The sequence below is a fragment of the Anticarsia gemmatalis genome, chromosome 8, assembly GCF_050436995.1.
Source record: "Anticarsia gemmatalis isolate Benzon Research Colony breed Stoneville strain chromosome 8, ilAntGemm2 primary, whole genome shotgun sequence".
Lineage (NCBI taxonomy): Eukaryota > Metazoa > Arthropoda > Insecta > Lepidoptera > Erebidae > Anticarsia > Anticarsia gemmatalis.
In genome coordinates this window covers 10,117,877-10,139,832 of record NC_134752.1, presented here as the reverse complement: position 1 = coordinate 10,139,832, position 21,956 = coordinate 10,117,877, and the positions used below count along the sequence as shown (strand labels likewise).

At 36.5% G+C, this 21,956-nt stretch overlaps 2 protein-coding genes and 2 pseudogenes across 2 annotated transcripts in view; 1 reads left to right on the top strand and 3 right to left on the bottom strand.

The window, feature by feature from the left end:
• Nucleotides 1–1,996, bottom strand: part of LOC142975044 (uncharacterized) — a 49,226-nt gene extending 47,230 nt beyond the window's left edge. Inside the window, exon 1 of the mRNA XM_076117686.1 lies at nucleotides 1,832–1,996. The gene's annotated coding sequence lies outside the window, so the exon portion shown is untranslated. The remainder of the gene's footprint in view (nucleotides 1–1,831) is intronic.
• Nucleotides 1,997–3,644: 1,648 nt separating this feature from the next.
• Nasp (Nuclear autoantigenic sperm protein) lies at nucleotides 3,645–12,039 on the top strand. Its single transcript, XM_076117685.1, has 9 exons — nucleotides 3,645–3,805; nucleotides 4,709–4,884; nucleotides 5,178–5,281; nucleotides 5,490–5,683; nucleotides 5,999–6,098; nucleotides 6,320–6,460; nucleotides 6,706–6,780; nucleotides 7,064–7,308; nucleotides 9,025–12,039. Exons 2-9 carry the CDS (start codon nucleotides 4,709–4,711, stop codon nucleotides 9,226–9,228), a joined length of 1,239 nt encoding a protein of 412 aa, XP_075973800.1. The 5' UTR covers nucleotides 3,645–3,805; the 3' UTR covers nucleotides 9,229–12,039.
• A 1,485-nt stretch (nucleotides 12,040–13,524) lies between these two features.
• LOC142974616 (prostaglandin reductase 1 pseudogene) lies at nucleotides 13,525–14,592 on the bottom strand (annotated as a pseudogene).
• Nucleotides 14,593–17,833: 3,241 nt separating this feature from the next.
• On the bottom strand, nucleotides 17,834–19,005 carry LOC142974554 (prostaglandin reductase 1 pseudogene; annotated as a pseudogene).
• Nucleotides 19,006–21,956: the final 2,951 nt, after the last annotated feature.

The following is a 21,956-nucleotide window of genomic DNA, read 5'->3' as shown; positions in this document are numbered from 1 at the left end:
CCATTTTTCAAACAGCCTATATCCACCCCAGTACTAGTCCAATGATTTTCCCGTCGTTTCCCGCATTCCTCGGCCGCTAGCCGTGGTCATCCTTAGTTTTTAAAAACTTAATAGTTTCGCGATCTGTTTATGTCATTAGTTTTTCTTTAAGTAACAAAACTATCCGCGAATCCATTTGTATAAGTAGTTAGCTAATTTATCTTGCATGGTTAATGTTTAGCGAATGATGGCCTCTCCATTTTTCCTTTGTTGTCTAGCCTACATACGACATCGTAGGGCTAATAGAGACATTATCTACTTACTTTCAAATTACACTCGTTTATTGTAAGTATCGCCATTTATTATGAAAGAGGAATTATATGAAGGAAAATCAGCATTTATTATTTTCTACCAGGAAAATGATAGGAAAGGAAGCAAGGAAAATGTTAAATAAGTAAGTCAAGTTACAAAATGTTTCCTAATACTCGGGTATTAGATAACATTTTATAACTTAACCTACTTAAATGCAACGTCTTCGGACACGTTGCACTTTTTTCATAAGTAGGTACCTACTTTTGGTGAAAAGAATCATATAGCTAGTCTTTACCAAATTTCGCCTCTCACACAAGTTGTTACAGATTCAAACCTTAGGTCACGTCATATTAATGACATTTCGAAATTGTGTGTTTGTTTGCAATACCTGTCATTTGTTTTTACGATGAAGCAAAACATTGTTAGTTAACCTTTGTATTCCTCAGAGATATTTTTAAAACAGTTCTTGAAAGAATGTAAACTCCGTAACCCTTACATAGCAAGCGTGATGGAAATGAGGTTTATTCCCAGGAACGAGGTTAGGTATCCAAGCCCAGAAATGGGGCGGTAAGGGTTTAAAATTTATCAAACATGTATTTTTTTTTAAATAACATGAACTTTTACAATTAATTTCAGAACGTCGCAAGGAATGCTATAAATTGTTTGAAAGTTCTGTAGACTCAATCAGATATAGTGCGGAGTTTGGAGAGGGTGAGAAGGGAAAATCCGAACCACTTCCTTCCATTAGCGAAGGGGAAAATAAGGAAACATTAGGAAGTCTTCAGATGATGAAGATGTTTACTGCTGGAGACAGTTATAGAGGGTTAGCACGCGATGCTGGCGATAAAAGTTTAACTGGCGTCCTATTTATTTCGAAAATGGGTTACTTGATCAACAGAGGTGGTAACCAGCTAATTTGTACATAGATTGATCCTTGACTATTTAAAAAATCGGGTTCCTGAGAAATCATTAGGTTTGTGTTGTTAGTTATAGTTCCCATAAACACAATTACGTTACGAATACTGTAATTTAAAATGTGAATTGACCCATTTTATGTTTTCTTCAAAATTAATAACTAAATAATACAAATTAAGCATAATGTATCAAAACTACTTTTAAAACATGCCAAACAAGTAACTAGGACAACAGGCATTGTACTTTCTTGTCCGTAATTTCTACAAAATGTTTTTCTGAAAGCATTTAAATCGTTCCGAATCTCTTGTTGATATTTAGTACAACCATTAAAACAAATGGTATTAGACCAATTAAAAAGAGTATAACGATGATTACCGTATAATATACGGAACTGCCCATACTCGCGAGAGTTCACTGAACGACCTTAATCTAAGCAAATATTTGAACAACAATCCATAGCCAGGTAACCAGGCAACATTTCGTCAAAGAACCTATAACTAAAATCTCATTAAGTCTACGAAAAAACCTTCGTTGTAAGCTTTCGAGCGCTTAGATACCATAATAACCGTGATTAGCCTTATCTCTAACACAAAAAACGGGTGAAATTAAACTATAAAGTACTTACTTAGCGGTTTGTGCACCGTCTCGCATGAATACAACAATATTTAGTCACATTGTTTAAAATTGAACAGACAAACTTTTATTTTCAATTCACGTGATAGGTATGTCAATAAAGGGTTATAATTGTTCGTCGGGTGGGTGGCGCGTCGGCACGAGCGTTCGGTCTACTCGTTGCAGACAAACTGAGGGAAAGTGGGAAAATGAAGCGGTACCTAGTGCTGTGGCTAGGGAAAACTGTTTTATCGATAGCCAGTAACGTCTGAGATTTACTTAACGCGCCTGTACTTAGCTATGGAATTAAGAACACCAGTGTGTGAATCTCATTACGATTACAGCAGCTTGTTTATAAATAATATTGAATACGCGTAAGTAAATGCTATTTATGGAGCATTTTTTATACTTACTACTTAAGATCTCTTAAGTTTGTTAAAGGTTTTTTCTGTAAACGCTAACTTAATTATTTATTTTACTTAAGAAATTGCTGATGAGCCTGTTCATCGAATCTTACCTACGTACCTATATACAAAATAATTATATTATAATAAGTCTCCGAGAAGTTGATAAACTATAATTTGGTAGCGAAAGTATTAGTGTACGTACCCAGACAATTTTACATGGAAATTCTAATTTTAATAAAAATACTTGTAAGTATAATGTTTCCCTCATTTCAAAGACGAGACGGAGGATAGGTGGTCCTGAATTTAAAAATTCTGGGAGTCGAACCTGTGATAATCTACGCACCTTCTAAGCTCCTTATTGAACATGGTTTCCTAAAATTCTGATCGTGTAACTTTAGGGGCTTGTATGTATGGATTTCTAACAAAGAATTGGGTATCGATATTCAGCGTGCCTATACACATACGTTCCTAAAGTTTGATTGGGCGGGTGACCGCTATGGGCGGGGTGGTAGAAAAGTCGATAGCTCCCCACCCTGTGTCATTACACGATGCACCCTGCACCGTCATTAATTAGATATAAGTACATATCGATACTGTTCACTTATTAATTCCACGATATAATTGTTGAACAACAATGTACCTACACTTGTACTGTTAGCAAAAATGCCTCGCCTCTGTCAAAGTTTCAGCAAATACTTTTGAGCTTTATTATTATTTTGTAGGTTTAAACTTTTCCTATTACGTTTTATTGCACATTTACTTAACTTTTTAGAAGAAATTTAAGGATAAACCCAAACGATATCAACTGGTACGTGTAGTTGCAGTTGGGTAGTTTGGTTTTAAACATTCATCATACTTAGGTACCGACTTGTTTGTGTTGCTAATAATTGGCGCTATAAAATATGCAGTATTGAATGATCAATCATTATAATGACACGTTGGTGTTACTACAGTGTTACAGGGACACTGAGGTAGACTAGAGCTGCTCTGTTCATGCAATAATATTATATTAGGGACTTTTAAATCACCCGCAATACGCTATGTAACACCAATGACTATCTCTCTATTGTCGTTGGACTAGTTACAGCTAATCGTGTACAATAAAGTGTAAAGGCTCCTTAGGATAATTATTTCACTAGCCGCTCTGAATAAATGTCTTCATCAATTTTACTATATAGGTAGATAATATCGAATGGGATTAGCCATTTAGTGATAAACAAAAATTTTTGTATAAATGTAATATTATATCATTTTGAGGTAGGTATATATTTTTAAGGCATAATTTCAGTCTTGTACTGAAACGACAAAGGCATCAAATATTTATTAGTCAAAAAGGTATCTACTAGAAGATTTTTTGTAATTCAAACCACAGACAATTCTGTTTTATCTGTACTGATTTTGACAGCTACCATTTTGACATTCGATTCGCATTAAATTATTTTTTTTAATCTGTTTCAAACGGTGAGCAAACGGAATCACGGGCGACACGCGTACATTATTCTCAATTTTATCGACTTTTCTCTAAATTTACCTACCGTTTTTTATTATAATTGTAAGAATAATTAGCAGAAACAATCGATGTAAGTATATTTTGTGTTACATTCATCGTGATTGAGTCATCATCAGATGCCGTATCCAACATTTTGGCGCGGTTCTTTCACCGGATTTATCACCGTTTCTATTCATTTCCAAACAGTTTGTTAAGTAGATCTGGGTATTTATTGAGTGTAATAATTCAATTATTGTTGGAGAGGTATGTTTCATAGGTTTCCACGTGGATTTTAATGGTCACCCATTGTATTTATATAAATGTAGGTATTGATATGTTACCGACGACCGTTACATCGTGGAAATGTAGAAAAGAAAGTTAAACGCCTCTTTCTCTACGTGTTTAATGTCTGGTACTGTAGTTTGTAGTATTGTTACGTTGAAAAGTAGGGCACATTGCCCTTTAATTGACATTCGCTACCTTAATGAATAGAAATAGTAACTGAGACATACGCCCGTAAGATGAACTTTCTTTGTTTTTATACAAAATCATGTAATACTCTGATTCATCTTGTGAACAGATTTTGCAACACACTATTCTTTTAATATCTCTATTCTGTTGTAACGAAACATCCATTGTTTAATTGTCATATAGTACATAGGTTAGTCTAGCTCGCCCTTTTTACTATTTACGGTAATTAAAATAGCTATGTGCATTATTCATTGAATTCTTCTCATGTGTTTAGTTCTGCATAGATAATAATCATCTCAGACATAAACAAACATTGAATTTTAATAACCATCTAACTAAACAGTCTTTATGCTGATATAATGTATATTGCCTACATATTTATTGATTACCTACTTCAGGTAGGTAGGTACTGAATTCGGAGTATTGGGACACATGTCATAGACAAAAAGAGGCCACTCAAAATTGGGTACCACACAGCTGTGCATAAAGATACATTTTTACCATTATTTTCATTTAAATTCAGATGGCTGAGACTCCAGAAGTGTCTACATCATCTGCCACAGAGCTGTTGGCTGCCGGCCGCAGGCATCTTGCTGTGAGAGACTTTAGTGCGGCTGCCAGTACCCTAGCAAAGGCCTGTGAGGCTCTCGCCAAAGAGCATGGAGATACCGCTGATCAGTGTGCTGAAGCTTATTTGTGGTGAGTGCAACTTTAAATCTATCTTTTTAATATCCTTCAGAATGTACACTATAGATACCTAAAGTTTGAACATGTTGGGTATTTCTCATTCACCTTTGAAATCCATGTTTTAAACAACGAATGTGTAGGGTATATTTTAAGACATCATAGCATTGTTTTAAACAAAAACATTATTTGTCTAGATTTATTTCAGTAGCTTGATCTGTAGCATGGCCATGTTATTTTACAGCTAAAATCTTAACCTCTTTAAATCTTGATGTGCATAAAAAACAATTATTATTCTTTTAATACAGGTATGGCAAAGCTTTGCTAGGGTTATCCAGAGAAGAGAGTGGGGTGTTGGGAGATGGTATGCCCGGAGGTGGCAATGCTGACGAGGAGGAAGAAGATAATGAAGGTTTGTGGAATAATATTTTGAAATCATAAATCATAAATATTTTCTCTATATGTACTGCCAATAATGTAACTTAACATGAGGGTAAATGGAGATGAGCCTTATAAAATCACGCACACCTGACCTAGTATTACATTCACAGTAGTTATAACTAATTTTGTAAATCATGTCATGTCAAACATATGGATTACATATCAATTTTCACAAATAGAACAAGAAGAAAATGGCGAGAATGGTGAAGAAGCACAGAATGGAGAAGCAGAAGCAGAAGCTGAGAGTGCCACTGATGCAGCTGGTGCAGAAGCAGAGAAGAAGGAGAATGGAGAGGTAGAGAAGAGTGAAGCACAGTCCACTACCAAGGAAGAAGAGCCCGGCAGCACCAATGCTGAGGAAAATGAGGAACCGGTAAGATATCATATTTAATTTAGGTCAACAGTGGATGGCCGTGGGTCTTGTCTGTTATTCTTTTAGCATTCGAGAAATAATACACCTCATTTTATGTTTAACAAGCTTAAAATCTCAAAAAATACTTCGGGTTTGACATAGGTGTCTTGTAAAATAGTTAGTATTGTTACAAGCACAGATATATTTATTGTATTTATGTTGAAGCAAACTTTGTTTAAGATTTCACCAAATAATGTGTAAAATATGATGTGTAAAATTTTAATGTCTTAAAACTTAAAACCACTATTAAACTACAACCTTATATTTTGTGAACAGGGTACCACAAATGGAATGGACATCAATGAAGATGAGTCCACTGTCAACTTGGAGAATGAAGATGATGTAGACAACTTGCAACTTGCCTGGGAGATGCTTGGTAAATTCTTGATTTATTACACTATGTTTTGATATATAAAATAGAGTTCCCTTGTCGTATTCAATTTATCATGAAGGCATTTTTGCTCTTCAACCTAAAATTCTGATATACATAGATTCAGTGTTATGTCAAATTTTGAAGCTTGCTTCTGTTAGTGGTAATTTACCATGACTGATAATAAGTATTATAAATATTAAATGTTATTTTGTTCGTGTCTGTAGACCTCGCCCGCAGTATCTTGTACAAGCGGGTTCAAGATTGTGGTGGAGATCCGGCGCGGGCGCTGCTCGCCGACGTGCACCTCGCGCTAGGAGAGGTAGCACTCGAGAGCGAGACATACGACAAGGCTGTCATTGATATGCGTAAGTATACATATCATATTTTATAATATCGTAAACAGACCAAATATGTCTTGAAGCTGATACTAAGACGCGAAAGAATTTTGGCAGTATTTTAGGAATTGTTCTATTTCTGTGCGTTTTCTGTCGGATTCTTTATAATAGTGTTGGTTGTTGTGAACAAGCAAATAATTGTGTTGTTATAATTATGTTTCTAGCCACTTACACAATTTAGACATATTAAAAGCAACTACATTGTCTTATTACAGAGAGCTGCCTCGATCTTCAGAAGGAATTATATCGCAGTGATGACAGGCGTATTGCAGAGACACACTACCAGATTGGTATGTATACATATTATTTCTTATATTTATTTTATTTATTTAAACTTCTTATACAAAATTTGTATAAAGGCGGACTTAATGCCAAAGGCATTTTCTGCCAGTCTACCTTGGGGTGATGCAGAAATTAAATGAAGTAGGTGCTTAAATAATAAAAGAGGATTATATTGATTGCCTCAAGTGTCCAACTTTGAGAAAACTGCTTTAATCTAAGTGCTAACACAATTTACTTTTATAACATAACAAGACTATATTGGTTAACTTATTTTCGTATGTTAAATTATAGGTCTCGCTAATTCCCTGGCGTCGAACTTCGAAGACGCGATCACTCACTTCAAAAACGCGGCGAACATTCTCGAAACACGAATCAAGACTTTGGAAAACCCTACCGCGGTGTCCGAAGACGCTACCGTCAAGAAGTTCTCCACTGCCGACCCGTTCTACTCCGTCGAAGGTGAAATCAAGGAGTTAAAGGAACTGCTGCCAGAAATACAGGAGAAGATTCAAGATATGATGGATTACAAGGCGGAGGTAAGACCTTGCGATTGTGTTGAGGACACTAGGAAAATGCTGCTCAACATGATTGTCAAAGAGAAGACTAACTATCAGGTGGCATGCCAGTCTTAAATTTTACTGAGATTGTTTGCAAACTGCTATTTTACTCCCATATCAATTCTTACGTTACTACAAAATGAATGTTCCGATAAAATGTAATTTCTTCAAGTAGGATTTATTCAAAGCAAACTAGTTGAAAGTGTTTATGTATAAGCTCGATCGATTGTTTGAGTAATGGCGACTTTAGTAGGTAGAGTAGTCTAGATTGCTCAGTAGTATCCGTCAGTAGTTTGCAATGAGTTTCTCATCAATATTTAAACACATGTAGTCTTGTGTCCTAGTGGTAAGTTTACTAAACGTTTCAGATTTAAACTAGAAGCGTAAACATTCCATGACATTATGTGATACTTTTTATGTAAAATTGTTATTAAGTTCCTAAAATTATTGTGCCAAATTGCGAAATTCCACCAGTGTGTTGTGATATTTTTAGATCTTGTTAATTTGTTTGACTGTTGTACTCAGTATTATTGTTTTGGTATTTTTTGTAAGAGCGAGTGCCTTAATACACTTTAACGATAAAGTGTAGGAAATGTGTGAAAGACTAAGGTAGGGTAATCAAGGATTAGGAGTATGGATCAAGTACGAACATTATCATTTTAGAATTGTATTCCTGTATGGTTTACTATTGAAATCTGATTTCGAGAACTGAATAATTTTAATAATTTAGCATTTAGTTGTTTGTCCCAACTTATAATTGATTGGACTGAATGTAATCATTTTTGTGATAGAATAATAATCACGTATATACAATATAATCTTACTGGTAGCTATTTCCCAGCAGCATTTATATAATACTCTTAGACTTAAGCTCAATGTACTGATATAATTTGATCTGAATCATGTTAGTTGTAAGCGGACATTTTTACCACAAGGCCATTTTTGTATTGTGTTTTGCAAAATTTTGAAATAAATATGTTCAAAATTGTACCATGTGTTGTTATTTCAGCTCAAACCCAATACATTAATGGCCATGTGTTTAATTTGTTGCTTGTTTGTTGTATGCTCATGGCCATTGATGTTTCATTCATGGTTTTTTAATTGCTAAATAAGACCAAGCAAACTGTTTCTAAAATCGTATGAGACATCATTCAGAAAAAAAATCATGTTTTGAAATATGTTTGCATATTATTTTATTACGTTGTTATTTTTCGTTTATTTTCACAAGGGCTCAGGTAAAATGCTTATACATGGCTAACAAGTTTATCAGAATGGAGGTAAATTGTCATATAGAATCGAATATTTAAAATAGTGTTCACAAACAAACACAATTTTGCTCATTATTAGGTCAAATTTCGATATAAATAGAGGATATACACCGAAATCAAAATAATTTTTATCATTTCAAGCGTTTAAAAACTTCTTAATCTTTACAATCATTTCACCACTAACTCGGAATGGAGGAAGGGCTTTACGAAAAGGGCTAGCAAGAAACTCACGGGTTTTCAGTTGTACAAGTTGACACAACAATACACGATAATAGATCATGTAAAGAGCTCCATATCTGAAAACTAAAATGGAGAGCCACTGTTAAACATACATACTAAAGATCCGTATTCAGCTTAGGCAAATATCACCATTTGCGTAAGCTGTATATGTCATGTTCCATCCCTCATCTTTCTACTAACTTTTCAGACCATAAAACGAGTTCGTGAAACATTATGCGGGACCAACGGATCAAACGGCGAAGGTTCTTCATCTTCAAACGGCGCTGGTGCCAGCTCAAGCTCCTCAGCGCCGAAGCCAGCAGCATCAGACATCTCACACTTGATCAAGAGGAAGAGAAAGGCCAGTGAATCTGAGGCAGACTCGTCGGCTTCCAAAAGGGTTAATACGTGAATTTAGTTGAACACACTGTTGAGAGACGGTTAGGGCTTTGGCGCGATCGCTCATTAAAAATAAAATTATAATTGATAAGACTAAGGGCTAATTTCATGGCTAACGGATAAGTGTCCAATAGCGTATTTGATGGATTAAGTGACAACTAAGTCTAAATAAATTTCGTCTGTTAAACTAATCAACACTTATCCAGGAATGGCGAATCCGGCCAAGAACTAAAAGTTTCATACATTGTGATACTTGCACTAAAAGAAGTATCAAAAATATTGGTTATGGATGGTAATTTTTGAATAGAACTCATTCTTTTAATTTTATTTACTTCATGGAGATAAAGTACACCAAATTTCAAATTAAATCTAAATTATTTTTAGTTCATAAGTTAATATGTAAAAGTATTTATTTGAAGATCGCGCCGAGCCCCGAATGTGTAATGTGTACAAAGCGATGGTCAAGTGTGTATTGTTAAATCGTTAGCAGTCCTCGTGGACTTATTTTTCATAAGAGTACTGCAGATGTATATTTTGTACGAGTCTTGAGAAACTCAGACATTTGTTATTTTATTACGCACATCGGCATTTAAATATAATACAATTTTCAAATCACAATATGCTGACTAATTATTGTGTGAAATATCTGAATAATTTATAAATTTAGTGAATCAGTATAGACAAACATAAATTAATTTATCTGAATGAATACCTGTTTTCGTCAGTTCAAATAAACGATAAACATTGTTATTAATAATTTCTCCACTTTTTTGCATAATTATTAAAATATTTTTACATGTTCTAAACTTTGTTTCTTCAGCACATAAGATCTTAGTTGTTTTACAAGTTGAGCTTAAGTTAATATAACGTAATTAAGATAACATAACTGAGTATTTTATGCGTAATTTGGTATCGTAATGTAATAAAAGAAACGTTAATATCTGAATATATGAATCATCGCAATTTTTTCCTCACGGAAATCTCTTAATAATCTATGAGGTTGGGGAAAAAGTCTTTTCACATTGTAGTATGAATGAACTTGTAATAAAATCTTTTCTCTACACCAAAAAGCTCGATATGTGGGTGTCTCACGAGCTCACTGAAATAAACCTAATGAACCGTGTACTCATTTGTGATTCTTGGAGCCAAAGAGATTTTATTACAAGTTCATACATACTATAATGCGAAAAGAATTTTTCTCCGACTTAATATTTTAGTAGTTTGAGATACTCATCAATTGATCTATTACAACGATATAGAATAAATATGTCGTTGTAAACGTGTATGTTTTATAATTCAAGGTGGAACTACAATCAAACTTAGATAAAATCAGCGAGATACGTAGATTACGTTACCGAGATACGCATGGTGTCCACGCTAAAGGAGTCCACGAGTGGAGCACGAGTCGAGCACAAATATGTGTAGTGTGGACTGATTTACAGGATTCAAACGAGCACGTAGCTAAAGTTTTTTCTCGGTTCGAGCTCTTGCTCGACTCGTCTAGCGTAGACCCAACTTAATAAACAGTCATAGTAGCTTGAAATAGATTCTTGTTTATTGACTATATCTTTGGTTCTAATGTCACGAACGATATCATTATCCCCGTGTCAACATTTAATGATGTCAAATTAGTGCACGATCATTGCGTGCGCGTGCAATTCGTATACATACGTGTACGCGTAAGATGTAGGGGAAGTATGTTATTGTTCTCAATAAAAAAAGAATCTCTCCCGTACATCTTGGTCGACAATAAATTTTGAGCTACTGATGTCACTGTTTAAGTTCATTAAAATAAGTTAATTTCTGAAACTAATTATAATATTCTCTTTTAATTTTACAACATCTCAAGGCCTCTTTTCTCCTTCGCTGTATTGGTCCCGAACGTTGGTCGAGCGTACATAACATAGAAACATTTGCTCCTTGACATATTTACTTAACATTGTGTACATTCGTACGCCACCAAATTCAGCGTAGGAAGAAAGCAAGCTTATTGTGTATGGAGTGCGTATGGCTAGTGGCAGACTGAATTATTTAGGACCTAGATCCTACCCATAAGATTAGTATTAAAGATAACTTCCAAACAAATCCAAGTGTTACTTTTACATCACAACACAGATTGTATCAATTGTTATTGAACTGCTATAAAGTGTTATACTACAAATATTTTCATGAGTTTTATCTCATTATTTTAAATATGATCGATTTATTGTCGAATAGGCTTGTCATTTGTGATCACTTCAAAAATTCTCACATGTTTAATTTTTCTAAGAAAATAAATACATTACAAGCGATATCGATATGTGTAACTAATTATATTTATCAACATTTTTTCCTGTCATGATTACGCAGTGAATGATAAGTAATGAATAAAGGTTCAATCCACACTGGGACGGCAGAGGCCTGCAACGGCGCGGCTTTTCGTTAAAGTTAGCAACATAATTAAGAGACTAATATCACTTAAGAAGCTCGACAAGGATTAGTCACTCTTTTAGCTGTACTGACCGCGGTATCCTACCCGTCGCTGACGGCCGCTGACGGCTTCTGCCATTCCGGTGTGAATTAAGCCTAAGAAAAGACAAGTTTAGTCGACAGTAGGTTACTTACTTTCAACACCTGTGTCACCACAATCAAATACCAAGAGAATATTTGTTCAAAGTAAACACGATAGACATCTGATAGAAGGTCGGAGTAGATTAAAATAATATGATAGGTAAGTAGATAACCCGTTGCAAATAATAATGTTAAGTTATTTAGGTATTGTTAATTTATGTTGTACTATATCGTCTTTCAGACTTAGTTTACAATAAAATTAATAATTTTGATATTTTCTTGTTTCATTTAATTTTTCTTCTTGTAAACATCTGCTTGGTCACCAAATAAAGTCAGAAAAACCTGAAAATATTATAAGGCACAGGACAGGGATGATTGGTGAAAACATCATGTGTGGCTATTGCTCTGTAGTGGTTTCGATGGCACATTGATTAGTCATCTGTTTAATGGGCATAGTCTGAAAACTTCAATTTTGAGAAGTACTACAAGCAAATGCTAAACAAAATATATCTTTTTCAGTGTTTAATACAGATCTATAAAGCTCTAAAGACTTTATTTGTATCTTATTCAGCAGCTTTTGGAAGGGCAAAAGAAAGTACTGCCTGAAAACCCCATAGGATTCAATATGTATAGTAAACAACTTTATGCCATCAAAAACATTCTGTAAAAAACCTCAAGTCTCGCAGCTCAGTCTTCTCTACCCGTAAAAAGTTGTGAGATCTATGTTATATCAAGTCGATTAATCTTTTTAGTCTCTACTTAAAGGACCTTCTGTCTTAAGTTATTATGTAGGTACCTATCTACACCTATTACTTTCCATTATACTACAGTAATAATGATTCATTAACTGCAAGTGTAACCTTGTAATCTTATACATTTATATGGGACTACAAAGTTATTCATGCAGTTGGTGTATTTAGAAAACGATCGAAATTAGAAAATATTTAGGTATTTCCCATGAATGACACTAAATTCTATTTGTATTCTAAATTTTAAGCTTCTATGTCTGCTAGATGTCTTTAGACTTATGATGATAGGTGAGTCAGTGAGTGACAGAATTCAGAAAACTTTAACAAGTTCAAATGGACTGAAATTTTAAATATAGGTACCGTGTTTATACAATGACTGATAAGTATCTAAAAATTCAGGCTCCTTTTTTTATCCACAACGAAATTATAGGGGGGTCGAAAATAGCCTGAATTGCTTCGAGAAAAGGATGGTACGACTGTGCCGCATTTTTGCTCGACTTGCGACAGATACCTATCTACTTGGTTCTAAATAATATTGCAAAACTGGCGAATTGCATTCGATTATTAACGTTCTGTAGCGTCGGCCTTGAACGTGGGAACAACAGGGTGACTTGCATTTAACCGCGGTGAGACCGATAAACTAAAAATACTCATATCGAGTACCAACGCTGTTACGATAAAATATACTTACTCGTTATTTTACTAATTAATTTATGAATTGGCAAAATATGTGACGATAGAAAATATACTTACATATTTTCACAAATATCTAAGTACCTACTGCAATGTCCTTCGAATCTTGACACGGATGTATGCGAATGGACATACAGTATTCAGCAAAATGTTCGTCTTTACGACTGGTGAAGTTTTCGCAAAATAAAAATTAAAAAATTGTTTGTGAATTATTTAATGCATCATAAAAAATATAAACAAAATTGCAGCAGTACTCAGAGGTCGTCCATTAATAATGTTATGTTAAGTGAGTCAAGCTTGCAACCCATATGTATCTACTTACATAAATAATGGATAACCTCATAAAACGTACCTTATAATTTCACTACCGCTTTGCCAACATTCTCTCCTTTCAACATTCCTATGAGAGCGTCGTATAACTTGTCAAAACCTTCAGTGATGTGTTCCCTTGGCTTCAGCTCTCCACTCTTGATCCACTTGATCATTTGCTCAAAGGCATCAGGCCAGCTGTCGAGCCAATCCGATACCAGGAAGCCCTCAACTTTTAAACGCTTAGAGAGTATAGCGGGCTGCAGGATTATTGTTTTAGGAACCTTAGTAAAATCAACATTCATAACACTGATACATCCACATATTGCGACTCTTCCGTACAGACGCATTTGGCTAATGATAATACTGCTGATCTCTCCACCGACGTTGTCGAAGTACATGTCCACTCCTTCAGGTGCGGCTTCCTTCAGCGCCGCCGAGATGTCGGCTGTCTTGTAGTTAATCGCCTTGTCGAAACCGATCTCCTCCAGCCATTTAACCTTGGCATCATCACCGGCGAAGCCGATGACCTTGCAGCCCTTGATTTTCGCCATTTGTCCCACGAGTGAGCCGACAGCTCCAGCAGCGCCGGTCACTACGAGTGTCTCACCGGCCTTAGGTTTGCACACATCCAGTAGACCGAAATAAGCCGTAGCACCAGTCAAGCCGGCCACGCCAATACCCAAAGAAGGTGATAAGTCCCCGAGAGGAGGTAACTTGGTCACATTATTAATAGGATCTATGGCGTCAGTTACACTCGGGTTAACAATGCAGTAGTCACACCATCCTTTGTGCGAAACAACTCTAGACCCGACTGGGTGCTGAGGATCTTTGGACTCTACTACTAAGCCCACTTGGAATCCGAACTGGTCGTAAGGGAGCTCATAACGCGGATTGAATCCGCGCTGATACGGATCCACGCTCGCCCATTCGCCTTTCACTAAAATTTCACCTTGTTTCAGTGGCGGCAACTCTTCTTCCACAATTTCAAAGTCGTCACGCTTAGGAATTCCTTCGAAGTATTTTTTGACTACGTATTTGCGTGCTTTCACCATGTTGACCGTTCAAGTTCGGACCGTTGGAGCGAATGACCGCTGGAAAAGTCCTGCCCCCCTAATAAGTAACAGAGATGTTGTCAATCATGGTTATCGGTGATTTTATTGCTGAGTTGGATACGCTATCGACTGTTTGTAGAAATCTGAAAAAATGTGCTGTTTCAGCATAATTTTATGATTTTGCATGTGGGTGACTCGCATGAATGTTAATCTAATTCAAATTACAACAGGTAAACATGATGGTGAATAAATAGAAGTTTGTACTTAGTTCAAATTCTTATCGTGCCAAATTGCGAAATTCCACCAATGTGTTGTGATATTTTTTGATCTTGTTTATTTGTTTGACTGTTGTAATCAGTATTTTTGTTTTGGTATTTTTTGTAAGAGCGAGTGCCTTAATACACTTTAACGATAAAGTGTAGGAAATGTGTGAAAGACTAAGGTAGGGTAATCAAGGATTAGGAGTATGGATCAAGTACGAACATTATCATTTTAGAATTGTATTCCTGTATGGTTTACTATTGAAATCTGATTTCGAGAACCGAATAATTTTAATAATTTAGCATTTAGTTGTTTGTCCCAACTTATAATTGATTGGACTGTCATTTTTGTGATAGAATAATAATCACGTATACCAGCTACCTATATGAAGATTTTCCAGTAAAACCTAAGATTTACCAACTCTCAATGGTAAAAGTCCGAATAATTATTTTATTTGGAACTTTTACCTCTATTCACTTGATGATGTCGAGACGTCGCTGGAGCCCCGCGAGGGGGCTCCTCCTTCTGGGTGGTTCAAAAAAAATAACCACAAAGGCTAAGGTGGGAGCTTCGCTTCGCTCAGCCTTCTAACCTAACCTACCCATGTCGCTTTGCCCAAAACTCCTCTTTATAACTATGTTACGATGTATTATACAGTAACATAGGTATGAAGAAGGAGTTTTTTATATAGGTACCGTAAGACCGTAACATAGTTTTTAAACTCCGGCTTGTTCGGACTTTTACCATTGAGACTTGGTAAATCTTAGGTTTTACCGGAAAATCTTAGGATTTACCACAGTTCGGGCTTTTACAGTAACATATACAATATAATCTTACTGGTGGCTATTTCCCAGCAGCATTTATATAATACTCTTAGACTTAAGCTCAATGTACTGATATAATTTGATCTGAATCATGTTAGTTGTAAGTCTTATAAAAACAAGCATTTGAATCATGTCTTAAGAGAAATTGTTATGATTTAAAACTTCATAATTATATTAGGGTGTATGGAATCAATGCTTAACTTGGGTTCAAAGTAACAAGGGTTCAGGTTATTCAAAGTCTTATGGTACCTACGAAACAAATATTTACTAAGTAGGTACATGTTGTGATGTTTTTGTCACATTTCGTTAGCATCAACAAATTCAACGGTTGAAAGAAGATATATATGCGCCAAAATTAATAACATACCAAAAATTTATTTATACTTATGAGTTTACAATTACTGAATCTAACACCTGGTCGGAGTCATTGAAGTAGGACCTAATGAGAAGAGCTAGCAAGAAATACTACATACTTTACCCAATTTTATTCCAGAAATATTGCACGTTATACATTTTCATTTACACAGGTCGATATTTACAATTTATGGAACAACGTGTGCTTCTTTTCTACTACTTTTTCAGACTACAAAACGAGTACGTGAAACATTATGCGAAACCAACGGATCGAACGGTGAAGGTTCTTCATCGTCAAACGGCGCTGGTGCCAGCTCAAGTTCTTCAGCGCTCAAGATCTTTTCTCTACACCAAAAAAGCTCGATATTTTGGACCTAACGAGCTCACTGATAGAAGCCTAATGAACCGTGTACTCATTTGTGATTCTTGAAGCCAAAGAGATTTTATTACAAGTTCATGCATAGGTACTATTATGCGAAAAGAATATTTCCCCGACTTAATATTTTAGTAGTTTGAGATACTCATCAATTGATCTATTACGACGATATAGAATAAATATGTCGTTGTAAACGTGTATTTTTTATAATTCAAGGTGGAACCACGATCATACTTAGATATAATCAGTCAGATACATAGATTACGTTACCGAGATACGCATGGTGTCCACGCTAAAGGAGTCCATCACGAGCGGAGCACGATTCAAGCACAAATATGTGTAGTGTGGACTGACTTAAATTTAATAAGACTCAAATGAGCACGCAGCTAAAAGAAGTTTGTGCTCGGTCCATGCTCCGCAAATGTTTGAATCAGATAGCGTAGACCAAACTTAATAACCAGTAGTAGCTTGAAGTAGGTTCTTGTTTAATGACTATATCTTTGATTCACGAAAGTGACGATTTAATTATCCCCTCAAAGATGTCAAATTAGTGCACGATCAGTGTGTGCGTGTGTGAACACGTATACGTTTCAAGGGAATTATGGTGCACAACCTTAATTATTGTTTTCAATAAAAAAGTAATCTCCGTAAATCTTGGTCGAACAGTAAATTTAGAGCTACTATATCAGTGTTTAAGATCATTAATATATACTTCAGTTTATCTCTGCAACTAATTATAATATTCTTTTTTAATTTTACAACATCTCAAAGCTTTCTTTCCTCTCACGCTGAATTGGTCCCGAACGTTGGTCTTATCTGTTTAATGGGCAAAGTCTGAAGTTTAGAGAAGTACTACAACAAATGCTTTAAACTGTCTTTTTCATTGTTCAAGTACAAATCTATAAGACTCTAAAGACTTTATTGGTATCTTATTCAGCAGCTTTTGAAAGGGCAAAAGAAATAATTGCCTGAGTACCTACCCCATAGGATTCAAAATTGATAGTAGACAACTTTATACCTATCTACTTGGTTCTAAATTTTTATAATATTGCAAAACTGGCGAATTGCATTCGATTGTTAACGTTCTGTAGCGTCGGCCTTGAACGTGGGAACAACAGGGTGACTTGCATTTAACCGCGGTGAGACCGATAAACTAAAAATACTCATATCGAGTACCAACGCTGTTACGATTAAAATTTGCTCGTTAATTTACTAATTAATTTACGGATTGGCAAAATATGTGGCCAATGAAAATATTTTTTTTTTCCTACTGCTATGTACCTACCTACTCCTAAACTTGGTACTGTTGTAAGGGAATGGACATAGGTACTATATTCAGCAAAATGTTCGTCTTTACGACTGGTGAAGTTTTCGCAAAATAAAAATTATTTTAATAGACAACTTTTATTTATTATTTTAATAGACAACAAAATTAAAAATTGTTCATGAATTATTTAATGCATCGTAAAAAATATAAACAAAATTGCAGCAGTACTCAGAGGTCGTCCATTAATAATGTTATGTTAAGTGAGTCAAGCTTTTAACCCATATGTACCTACCGTACCTTAAAATTTAACTACCGCTTTTCCAACATTCTCTCCTTTCAAAATTCCTATGAGCGCGTCGTATAACTTGTCAAAACCTTCAGTGATGTGTTCCCTTGGCTTCAGCTCTCCGCTTTTGATCCACTTGATCATTTGCTTAAAGGCATCAGGCCAGCTGTCGAGCCAATCCGATGCCAGGAAGCCCTCAACTTTTAAACGCTTAGAGAGTATAGCGGGCTGCAGGATAATCGTTTTAGGAACCTTAGTAAAATCAACATTATAAACACTGATACATCCACATATTGCGACTCTTCCGTACAGACGCATTTGGCTAATGATAATACTGCTGATCTCTCCACCGACGTTGTCGAAGTACATGTCCACTCCTTCAGGCGCAGCTTCCTTCAGCGCCGCCGAGATGTCGGCCGTCTTGTAGTTAATCGCCTTGTCGAAACCGATCTCCTCCAGCCATTTGACCTTGGCATCATCACCGGCGAAACCGATGACCTTGCAGCCCTTGATCTTCCCTATTTGTCCCACAAGTGAGCCGACAGCTCCAGCAGCGCCGGTCACTACGAGTGTCTCACCGGCCTTAGGTTTGCACACATCCAGTAGACCGAAATAAGCCGTAGCACCAGGCATGCCCGCTGCGCCAATAGCCAAAGAAGGTGATAAATCCCCGAGAGGCGGTAACTTGGTCACATTATTAATAGGATCTATGGCGTCAGCTTCACTCGCGTTAACAATGTAGTAGTCACACCATCCTTTGTGCGAAACAACTCTAGACCCGACTGGGTACTTAGGATTTTTGGAGTCTACCACTAAGCCCACTTGGAACCCGAACTGGTCATAGGGGAGCTCATAACGCGGGTTGTAAGCGCGCTGATACGGATCCACGCTCGCCCATTCGCCTTTCACCAAAATTTCACCTTGTTTCAGTGGCGGCAACTCTTCTTCCACAATTTCAAAGTCGTCACGCTTAGGAATTCCTTCGAAGTATTTTTTGACTACGTATTTACGTGCTTTCACCATGTTGACCATTCAAGTTCAGACCTTTGGAGCGAATGGCCGTTGGCAAATCCCTGCCCCCCTAATAAGTAATAAAGATGTTGTCAATCATGGTTATCGGTGATTTTATTGCTGCGTCGGATACGCTATCGACTGTTTGTAGAAATATGAAAATATGTGCTGTTTCAGCATAATTTTGTGATTTTGCATGTGGGTGACTCGCATGAATGTTAATCTAATTCAAATTACAACAGGTAAACATGATGGTGAATAAATAGAAGTTTGTACTTAGTTCAAATTCTGTGCACCATTACACAGCTGAAAAGACGTTTTAAAATAATTACTTGCAGAAATTGTTCAAGTCGAAAAATTTGTGGATAATTATGACGTTTGTTTAATAACTGCAATTATTCTGTACTTCAAGCAAATCCACAGTAGGGAGGAGAGTTTATAAAAGTCACCAAAGGATTTGAGTTAAAACCTAAGAACGTTAAATCTCACAAGATTCCAGATGAAAACCTCAACTTACGGCAAATCCTTGTGAAACGTTTTTCTAAAATTGCTTTCGGTGCAATGATGTGTATTAATATTCTTGCGCATATACTTTAAAGGAAACGTAAAGCTAATAAATTATAACAAGGTAAACCTTTTATTTTGTTCATGCTTAAACTGCAAAGGTATCAGCAAATGTAATCAGAATAAGACAAGACAACTCAATCGACAATGGGTTACTGACAAAAAAATTGTAGATAGTATAACTGGTACTAATTTCAAATGTCATGAAAATGTTTTTTCTAATCAACTAACAAACATGATATCTGATAGTACCGTACCGTACCGTACAGGATTATGTGATAGGTAAGTAGATAACCCCAGGTAAATAAAAAAGTTAAGATAGTAGACTCAATTGGCAGATACAGAATTGTTATATAAAAGAGTAGGTTTATGCAGTTTGCAGAGAGTTTTGCAATGCTCACTCAGAGCTCGTAGTGTGAGAGTAACGATTTCCAAAGCCTACGCTCAAATACCATAGAGCTATCGGTATGACCACTACCGGCATTAGTCATAACCACTATCTACGTGCGAAAGCGTATCGTTTATCTTTCTTTTCTTTTCTTTACCAGAGTTATCGACAAATTATAATAATAATAATAATAAGCCCGCAGGGCACCTTGAGGCGAGGTGACGGGGAGTAGCGACCCCGCGGTACCTGAGTGCTCCAGGGGGAAGTCACCCTTCCTCATCTCTGGCTTGCCTTAGTTGGCTGGTCGGAGTGAAAACTGACGAGGAAGCGGTCCCCCGCCTCTGGCTTGCCTTCATTGGCCGTCCAGAGTGGAGTCGCGAGAGCAGAGCTCCCACTCTGTTCGGAGGACGGATGCTGAGCGTAAGTGGCTAGTGGGCCAGTGATGCCGGACCCTCAGGGAGCAAGTGATCTGAGTTTAACGTCCAGCGAGGCCTCTCCGTCCTTCAGCCGCTCACGTCCCTGTTGCCCCCTAGTTGCTTTTCGTGCGACTTGATTAGGGTGGCCCAGTTTGTGAGTTGGCAAGTCTCCGCCTGCCATTTTTACATGTTTGACATTGTTTTCGGCAGGCGCCATAGTTCCCGTAATTTCCTAGTTTCCCAGTCCATAAGCACCTCATCCAATAGTCCAAGTAGTTTTCCCCTTTAGTTTTGCCATAGTCCCACACAATCCGATGACTGTCCTTGGGTGCATTTTATAGTGTAGACAGGGATAGTCACCGGATTGTGACACCTTACATACTGTTTGAATATTAAAGCTGTCTAAATGGGCCTCTACGTGTTGGCTTCGGCCCCACGCACGCCTTCTAAAAGTCCGGGACTCCATAGTCCCGAGATAATGAACAGACATACAAATAATAATAATAAATAATAAAATATAGTTTATTTCTCTCAAAAGGTACAATGTATTCTTATAATTATAGATACTACATGAGCGGAACCTTGTTGAGAGCTGGAGTCTGAGCTAGGTTCGAAACCTGTGTGACAGATCTCCAGGCCTCACCTCTAGATATTACATAAATGACTTAGTAGCTACAACTAATTGTTTAAACAGACATAATATATTATCCATATTTGTATTTTTTTGGTATAATGTGGAGATGTTCCAAGTTACATATCATCATGTAGCTACATGCACAGCTGCTTTAGGAATAGGTATCAGGGGCAAGTTTGGGGAGCTCCATAATAATTGAGTCTTACTCGTTCCTGAAACTTGCCTTGGGCCGGCATTGTCCTTAGCCTGCCTCCAGGATCGCTAGATGTAAGTTTAAAGCCGCGTACTGACTGACTGAGCAGCCTCGCGAGGCAACATCTAGGACTCATAACTTTTAAACTCTCGCGTTGCATGTTTAATGTATAATAGAATACGAATGCCTAACGATTCGGGACCACGGCGAGTGCAACCTGCGCCGAAACGTTAGGCATTTTAAGGTAAAATGCGTGTTCGCATTAATTCCCAAATTATATTATACATTAATATCTAGGACTCTTTTCTTTCAGGTCGAAATGAGCGGGACCGAGATATTGCCCCGCGAGTCTGCTCGGTCAGCCAGTACGCGGCTTTATGTATTACGGCTTACGAAAACTTTGCAATGTGTGTACCTTCATAGTCGTAGCTAAACCCTCCAAAAATAAGTACTTATATTGTAATCTTTGCACTTTCTGAATGATTGTAAAACAATCTTGTTGACAATCTAAATTCTAGTAGTGTTTGTCGCTTGTCAGCGTTTAGCATCGTGATAAAGAAATCGACTCAGATAAGATGATTCGATTTCATTTCCTGATTGTATCTATATCACACTACACTACGGATAATTAATTAGATACGCAACAACATAATAACGGTTCATTTTTCATAAAAAACAATGTTCTATTTATCATAATTGTTATACCGACATAGTTAAAGTTTAAGTTTTTTAAGTTAAAGTTTTCAATTTTTATAGTGTCAGTCATTTTTAATTAGGTATCTTTATCTATTGTTGACTCAAGTACGATCAA

What these genes read in the sequence shown, in the direction of transcription:
- Nasp (XM_076117685.1), top strand. Translation starts at nt 4,709, where the DNA reads ATGGCTGAGACTCCAGAAGTGTCTACATCATCTGCCACAGAGCTGTTG. An exon ending in CTGAGGAAAATGAGGAACCG is followed by an intron (nt 5,684 to 5,998) that starts GTAAGATATCAT and finishes TTTTGTGAACAG; the next exon opens with GGTACCACAAATGGAATGGA. An exon ending in AGAGACACACTACCAGATTG is followed by an intron (nt 6,781 to 7,063) that starts GTATGTATACAT and finishes GTTAAATTATAG; the next exon opens with GTCTCGCTAATTCCCTGGCG.